This window comes from Trichechus manatus, unplaced genomic scaffold, assembly GCF_000243295.1.
Source record: "Trichechus manatus latirostris isolate Lorelei unplaced genomic scaffold, TriManLat1.0 scaffold00049, whole genome shotgun sequence".
In the NCBI taxonomy this organism is placed as follows: domain Eukaryota; kingdom Metazoa; phylum Chordata; class Mammalia; order Sirenia; family Trichechidae; genus Trichechus; species Trichechus manatus.
In genome coordinates this window covers 5996535-6005565 of record NW_004443985.1, presented here as the reverse complement: position 1 = coordinate 6005565, position 9031 = coordinate 5996535, and the positions used below count along the sequence as shown (strand labels likewise).

The 9031-nt window shown below is 40.5% G+C and overlaps 1 protein-coding gene across 6 annotated transcripts in view; it reads right to left on the bottom strand.

The window, feature by feature from the left end:
- CLASP2 (cytoplasmic linker associated protein 2) overlaps window positions 1-9031 on the bottom strand; it is a 182173-nt gene that overhangs the window by 82769 nt on the left and 90373 nt on the right. For all 6 annotated transcript variants that reach the window (XM_023732233.1, XM_023732235.1, XM_023732234.1 and 3 more), the window contains exons 13-16: window positions 8610-8680; window positions 5278-5337; window positions 3488-3565; window positions 2714-2881 (exon numbers count right to left, since the gene is read on the bottom strand). In XM_023732233.1, coding sequence (XP_023588001.1) covers window positions 2714-2881; window positions 3488-3565; window positions 5278-5337; window positions 8610-8680 — 377 coding nt within the window. The remainder of the gene's footprint in view (window positions 1-2713; window positions 2882-3487; window positions 3566-5277; window positions 5338-8609; window positions 8681-9031) is intronic.

Here is a 9031-nt window from a genome sequence, read left to right as displayed (position 1 = left end):
CCGGCACAGGTCCTCCTAACAGCTCCCAGCTGACCCGACCCGGCACAGGTCTTCCTGGGGGCCCCCAGCTGACCCGACCCGGCACAGGTCCTCCTGAGGGCCCCCAGCTGACTCCACCCGGCACAGGTCCTCCTGGGGGCCCCCAGCTGACCCCACCCGGCACAGGTCCTCCTGAGGGCCACCAGCTGACCCGACTTGGCCGCATGCTTTGTTGAGAAGCATTTTAAAGCTCTGAAATCACTATTCAGTGATCCACAATGAATGTAACACCACCTAAAGACCAGAAGAGACAGGCCAGAAAGAACTGGCTTCAAAATTTTTTCTTTTCTTTTTTTACGTTTAAAAAAAAAGTATCACGCATGCGTGGGAGAAAACAAAACCAGTAGGAAACACGTGAAAAAGTAAGTCTCCTTCCACATGAGGTCCTCCACAAAGGCAACCATTACCATCAGTCTCTTGTATACCCTCCTCCAGAGACATTCTACGTTCACGTGTGTCCGTGTATGACTGCGTGCACTCCCTGTTTCACACAAGTGGGAGCTTGTATACATGTTCTGCCACACAATAAATCTACCTCTTTCAACAATAATACCCACAGCTCTTTTTTCTGCTTGTACCACTTTGTAAATAGTTCTTTTCTGATGGCAATTTATGTAGTCTCTAATGTTTGCTGTTACAAAAATAATGAAGTGAACATTCTTTATAGTTAAGAACAGGGCTTCGAACACCTGCTGAGAATTTGCATTTCTAACAAATTCCCAGGATTCTTATACATAAGAATCACCTGGGGATCTGATTCAGTACATCTGGGGTGGGAATGCAAATTCTCAGTAGGGGTTTGAACCGGAATGGACCAGTTTGAAGCCTTGGTTAAGAACAGGTTAAGTTTGTTGCTATAAAAATGCCACATCAAGGCATGTATTTTTATCCTATTTATTAATTTTTAATGGAAATTTAAATGAAAAATTTCAAACATATATGAAAGCAAAGAATGACCCCATGCTGGTGCCCAGTACCCATATCCACCTATAGCATTCATCAACTTCTTGCTAATCTTGTTTCAGATCTCACCCCGTCAGGCACGCGCACACACACACACACACACGCGCACGCGCACACGCACACGCACACACACAGCTTTCTAATTATTTTGAAGCAAACAGCCATACTATTTAAGTACATATCTTAAAAACAGACTGACACTTTTTTAAAAAACAGAACTGCAGTACCATTATCATCTTTAAAAATCTGACAATAATTCACGGATGTCATTAAATGTCCAGCCAGTGTTCAAATATCCCAGTTGTCTAAATATTGTTTTACAGTTAGTCTGTTCAAATTAAAAGAGGTTCACACATCAAATATGCTTGGTAAGCCTCTTAAATCTGTTTTAATCTATAGGTCCTACTTCATTTATTTCCATCTCCCCACCACCACCCATTTATATGTTAAAGGAACTCGGTTGCTTATCCTATAGAATTTCCCATATTGTGGATTTTGCCAGTTGCATTCCCATATTATCATATAATATTTTCCTCTGCTCCATGTAGTTCCTGTAAACTGACAGATCCAGAAGACTGATCTGATTCAGGCTATGATTTTGGCAAGACCACTTTGATATACGAACACACAAGTATCCATGTGTACATGTATGTTTATGAAACGTATACATACACACATATATATGCATACAATAGTTTCAGAACAACAGCACTCGCAAGATTTGCATGAGTGCCTCCTTACATTTTGCACACCAGGTGCCCCTCTTGCCTCACCCTCATCCCAGCCCTATATCAGGGAGATGCCAAGACAAGCGAAAATCTCTGTGGGATTCAAACTCCCAAAGAGAGGGACAAGCTGACGTCCTGCAAGTTGCTCTTCCCTGGGGAATCTGCAGATACTTGGCACAGGGCGAGAAGCCACGCAGATGGACAGAGGGCCGCTGCTAAGAAGTCGAGAGGTCATGAAAGCTTTAGACAATCTCGTGGACGAGGGAGACAATAAGTAAGGACAGGGCTGCCAAGGCAGCAAAGATTCATGGATGTCACCATAATAATGAGAATGGAGTTACAGAGAAGTGAGTCAGATACTAGGTAATTCTGCCCCTGAAGGATTTGCTGAATTCTTAAGCTGTGCAAGAGGTGAGGAAGGAAAACAGGTGGGATTTCACTAGCCATACAGGGCTGTGTAAGAACTCTGACAATGATTCTGAATCTCCATTAAAATGTCCCAGAAATGGGCTACTTACTATATGTACTACTTTTAGTACATTAAAAAAGATACAGATCAGTGCTTCTCAATCTTTTTCACAGATATGAACATATAGAGAAGAAGCTACGCTAGTACATAATCCAACCCTTGAGATAACAGACCAAAGAAATTAAGTATACTTGAATCAACCTTTTTTTAAGGCTTTAGGTAAATTCAAGCAGATATCCAACCATCCAACTTAAGTACTCATGGTGACCTCATGTGCGTGCAGGAGAACTGCACAATAGGGTTTTCAAGGCTGTGTGACCTTTCAGAAGCAGATTGCTAGGCCTGGCTTGTGAGGCACCTCTTGGTGGATTCAAACTACCAACCTTTCAGCTAGTAGCCGAGTGCTAACCCTTGTCATGAGTCAGAATCAACTCAATGGCAACTAACGACAACTTAAGTAACTCTGGGGAGTGACGAAGAAGAGACCAGTGATGAGCACACGTATGAACCTTACTTGAGACTTTCTTGTGAGCTGGATGAGGACCTGTCTGACTGAGGAAGAGAAGCTACGCTTCCAGAACTCTTTAAGTAAGTTTGAAGACTCTTCTGATAAGACGGCTCCAGGGAATTATACAGTGTCTCAGCTTCACCAGGAAAGTGGTTTCTAAGACCCATATACGTCCTGTAAAACAAATAAGAAAAGGACATGATGTAACAGGTTCCATGATTAGACATTAACAGTAAATTGCGCACATTCAAGAAGAATAAAGAACCCACAGGTTTTTAATACATCTACTGTATGTGATGTGGATAAATTTAACAGTTTTCAGTGGAAAGGCAGCAGACCACAAAAGCAGACTTCACTTTAAAACTTGGCTGTGCCGCTTACGGTTTACGGGGCCCCGAGTAAACTGCAAAATCTCCAAACCTCAGCCACCATCCATGGAAGTAACACCAACTTTGCAGAATCATTTTAAGGATCAGAAAATAACATACGCCAAGTGCCTCACAGAATGTTAGGTACACATGTTCAATAAATGACAGTTATTTTTATTTACAATGGAAGTGAACAGGTTATGATGGGATAGAAATACTGATAATTACACAGATGACAGTTTAGATGGCTAGTGCGGATGTAATGGGGAAAAACCAATCTCAACTTTACTAACGAGCAAGTGAAGTACAATACTTGGGATGTCACTGGTATTTCTATTCTCCCAATACAATTCCTCTCAGAGAAAAGACCAAAGACTGGTGGAACGGTCACAAAAATACACTATAAACTTACTTTCTTGCCTCCACTCTGGCCTCAGCATCAGCATCATGAATTCCCTTCTTAATTGTTTCAACCAGGACAGCTGCATGTCTATAAAATAAATACATCATTCTGTTCTTGTATAAAGGCATGTATTTCACCATAAACAATACTGCCTATATGTTAACATCAATTACAAAGGGGCAAGGGAAGTAAAAAGATTTGTTAGTGCATTACAATAAATCTAAGACAGCACGATTGTTCCAAGAATCCACTCCATGTATTCCACTCGTGCATGGTTTCCTTTTAATAATTCACTCACTATAAACCTGAAAACAATTATTTTTATAAGGAATCCGGATAATGTATAAATACATAGTACCCAAATTTTACCTTTTTTATTAAAAAAACAACCACCACCTTCTATGTGGTTCACTAACCCATCCACTGTAAAAAAACACCTTGCTAAGAGGATCATCAGTTATGATCTGACCAAACTGAACAGCAGCTGCCACCAAAGTATGTAAAGAAAGCTTGGAATTATATCATGCCTACATTAAACAACACATTCTATTTTTAAAAAATAGGCTGTGGCAAGATAATACATGATATAAGGATTTCCATGAAAATGGAAAATCAGCAATGTACTTAATAAAAATGCAGGTATTTCCAAGCTTCAAACTTGAAACTAATGAGAAACAGAGTTCTGCAAGAAGCCAGTGACCAGCTGCTGCCCACCGCTTTCCTCGTTCCTCTCAGAGCTATGCTAAACTCTGCCCAGTACACACTTGACCAATGACATCTGTGATGGTCGAGATTGTGTGTCAACTTAGCTGGGCCATGATTCTCAAGTGTTTATATGTGATCACTCCCATGACTGAATCTGCTGTGAATAGCCAATCAGTTGAAAGGGAGTTTCCTTGGGGGTGTGGCCTGCATCCGAATATAAGCAGGCGTTCTGGCTTTCTGCTCGCTCTGGATCCTGAGGCTGCCTCCTGTTCGTCTGACCTCCAGTTCTTGGAATTTGAGCTATCAGCTTATCCGCCAATCTTGGGATTTGTTGATCTTCACAACCTGTGAGCAGAGTCCTGCTCTTCAACTTGCCGATGTTGGGTTCACCAGCCCCTGCAGCTACGTGAATCAGGAGAAGCCTTGCGGTCTTGCCTGCCAACCTTGGGATTCGTTGATATTCACAGCCTGTAAGCAAGAGCCCTGCTTTCCAACCTGCCGATCTTGGGTTCACCAGCCCCTGCAGCCTACGTGAATTGAGAGAAGCCTCTATCCTAATCCACAGATTTGGGATGCTCCAGCCTCTACCATTGCGTGAGCTGTTTCTCTGATATAAATCTCTCTGTATATATTTATACATTTTACTGGGTTTGCTTCTCTAGAGAACCCAGACTAAGACAACACCTAATGCTGACCAATGACACCTAATGCTGTTGAGAATAAACTTTCCAGCAAAGTTCCTTATCTCTTCCACTGAAAGGATGCCCCTTCCTTCTATATTAAATCATTCACTACTTGATTAATTATATCTCAGAAATCCAATCTCACATGACTAGAGATACCATTTAAAACTTTTGCTGACTTCAACCTGCAGTATCTTAGATATCCTATTCTAGTTAACAGAGCCTTATCCACCCCACAAAGAAGGAGCAGCAATGATTAAGAGGAAGCACACCACAGCTTTAAATGAAAACCAATACAAACAACCTTTAAGCACAATGAGAAATAATACAAAACCAATACCATCCACTTTTAAAGAACCAGTAGCAATGGGGGAAGGCACGGGGTAGGAGGGAAGAACAGATCATGCATACCTTTCCAATGAATGAGTCTGCCATTCTTGTAACAACAAATCTAGAAATTCAAATGAGCGTCTGAAAAATATAAATTATAATTAAACATTATATTAAGAACCACATTAATGCTTTCTTCTGTAATACTGCACTTTGCTCCGAATTAAAGTATAAGTTAAAAATTTTTTTAGATATCTTAACTGTTGAATACCTCCTAACTTACTTACTCCTACTATTCTGATGCTGAATCCATCAAAAAGACCTTAAGAGTTCCTCATAATTTTAACTTAAAACATTTGTCAACTATAAAACATAACAAATTTCATTTATTAATTTAAAAAATATTTATGAAGCGGCTACTAAGCACTAGACATTGAAGATACACAATGGTGACCAAGAAAGACATGCCAGCCGGATCCTGCATTCTACATTTCCGTATTTATTGAAGATACACAATGGTGACCAAGAAAGACATGCCAGCCGGATCCTGCATTCTACATTTCCGTATTTATTGAAGATACACAATGGTGACCAAGAAAGACATGCCAGCCGGATCCTGCATTCTACATTTCCGTATTTACACTGTATACCCGTATATGATTTTTAAGTAAATATTTATACCTTTTCTCTTGAGCCCTCTAGTTCTCAACTTTTTCAACTGTCTCATTCTGGAGCTCCTCTTCTTCCCTGGTATCTGATGACACAGCTCTGTCTTGTTTTTCTTCCGCTATTAACATTTTTTCTCCACCCATCCTTAAACAGGTGCTCACCTGGCTGGCGCTGATCTCAGCCCACTTCTCTTTTATAGTCTTTACTTGAGTAACAACATCCGTACCCCTACCTCTGACTATGAGCTATGCTTTTCACATCTAATACTCCATCTCCAGCACTGGTTCTTCACCTCAGCTGTGAAGTCGAAGTTCCAACTATCTCATGGACGTCTCCGTGGAAGCACAGAATGTCAACTCAAGCACCACATACAGAAGAACTGATTACAGTCAGTTCTCATTATCTGCAGTGGTTGTGTTCTATAAAAGTGTCATGAACACTGAAAATTTAGCAAATACTGTATTAGCTCCTAGGAGAAATACAGAGCTAGGTTCCTGAGAGACTCTGGTCAAAACATTTTCATCAACCAAACAATACATAACCTTGTTTTATGTGTGTTTCAGTTTAAAGATACATTATTTAACATATATTGCCGAGTCATTAACACTGAACTCACAGTCAGCCGCACGATCGATCATGCCTGAACAAAGCTTATCTAACACATGTATTTTCCCCATAAGGCACATCACAGCCTTCTGGTACTTAGAAACACTAGACATAACTTTAACATTATACTTGGGCAGGGGGTGAGGCATTTTAAATAGTAAAATCACCCACAAAAATGCAAAATATGTGGCACTAAGTAGACTGCGAAAAGGGCACTTATTTACAGTATGAGAGCTGAAACAAGAAGGCAGAGTGTTGCCTTATTCAACCTTAGCTGGAGAGTCCACTTTGGACAATTCGAAATTTCCACCCCTCTGTGCATGTCTACAAATGATCACAAAAGCATACTGAAAGAGTGCTGATTCCGGGGGAAAAGTAAATTTTAGTAACTAGGCGAATTTGCAAACATGGAATCCACAAGTATAATGAGAATTGACTGTAATTATCTTATCCACACAAATCTATTCTTTTAGCCCATATTATACAGACTGTGGGAGAAAGATGGGGCAGTCTGCTCCTGTAAAGATTACAGTTTTGGAAACCCTATGGGGCAGTTCTACTCTGTCCTATAGGGTTGCTATGAGTCGGAATTGACTCTAAGGCAATGGGTTTGGTTTTGGTTTATACAGATTAGGAAAGAAGAAACAGAGGTTAAGTTAACTTACCAAAAGTCATATCACTAGTGAAGTAATGGAGCTGCGACTCCAGAGCTCAGTCTGAAGAACCTGACAACCCCTCCCTCCACGATATGCAACTGTCTTGTTTCCACACCTGAAATATCTCCTGACTCTATCTCCTTCAACCAATTACCATTAATGCAGCCCTAGTTCAGACTCTGTTTCTATCTTACATGAGTTAAAACAACTCCTTACTAACTGAACTAATGTCTCCCATTGGTCCTTCACAGCTGGAATAAAAACTAGGCTCCATAATGTTACCTTCTCACCAAAAATCTACAACTGTCAAAGACTCCCAGGAACTAAGCACAGGGTTAAAATTCTTCTTCATGATATTCAAAGCCCCCCATGTTCTAACCTCAGTCTACCCATCAGCCTCCTTTCCCACTGGAACCTTATATCTCCACTTAGGCTGCACCCTACTCGTCTCCTCTACAGTTACTGAACTGCTTGTACCCCACTTTAAGGCAATTCTACGATGCATTTCCTGACTCCCATTTCTCTGTCACGTTACTATTTCTCCAATTACTACTTTCTTCGATGTAAGAAGACCAAATAGCAAATAATTTTAGGTTTTGTAGACCACATATGGTTTCTGTTTCATATTCTTGTTCTTCTCCGGCTTTTAAAGACATCCTTTAAAATGCAAACAACATTCTTAGCTTGTGGGCTGGACAAAACCAGACTGCTGGCTAGATTTGACCTGTGGGCTGTAGTGTGCCGAACCCTGACGTAAGAGAGAGGTGACGGAACAACGGTTGCCAAAATTCTGAACCACTTCAAGGTAATAATGAAGTCTAGTTCAGCTTCTCTCTAACAAGAAAAGTATTTAGATAAATATATTTATCAAATGAAGAAAAGGGAGAGAGTTCTTTATAATATCCTTAAACATCAAATACATAAATCTTGGTTTTCGTATTTCTACTATCGACGGTGATGGTGCTGATGCTAAAAATTGCAGAAATCAGAGGGAGAGAGGGAGAACATGTGTGCATGGGAGGACAAGCATGCGAACACAGTAACGTGATTGCTCAAGTTGTTCCAAGCGCCGTGGTAAGTTTTAGTAATGTGTATCTCCTTGAATGTTTACATTTCTATGGTCTCAGCATCATGAGCGCTATCAACACATACAGACAGTAAGGTCCAAGCAGTTAACTAACTGCCAAGGTAATTGGCAGTGGCACTTGCAGGACTCTAGCCCAGACCCAACTCCAAACCCCACGCTTGCTGCAACCCAAAGCAATCCAGCAGCCCAAATAAACCAAAGCTTAATGTGATAAAACTAAAATGGGTGGTCATTATAATTGCCCCATGCATTTTCCCTTACATGAGATGAAAAATTTATTACTGTTTCTGGAAAGCAAGAAATTTGTGACAAATAATTTTTGCATCAGACTAAGAATTAAAGAAAGTGACATTAAAACTATAATTAAAAAAAAAAAACCTCCCCCCGAAACTTACCTCCTCACAGGAACTGATTTTGATGTGCAATTGCTTGTTATTAATGGTATGAGTCTGGGTACATGAGTATGCTGAAAAAGATATTTCAGAAAAAGTTGAAAACTACTGTGAACTTCACAAAGCCCCTTCTATTTGCTTTACATTCAAGTATTTAATTAAGTTAGAATAGGACGTTAAGAGCATAAAATCAAATTTTGAAATCACTGCTGGAATTGACTCAATGACACACACCAACAGCAGCAACAACAACGCGGAGGTAAAAGCAGGAACCAATCTGTGCCGGAAGAAGTCCAGCCAGAACGCTCCTTAGAAGCAAAGACGGTGACACCATGTCTCACGTACTTTGGACATGTTATCAGGAGGGATCAGTCCCTGGAGAAGGACATCATGCTTGGTAAAGTAGAGGGTCAGCGAAAAAGAGG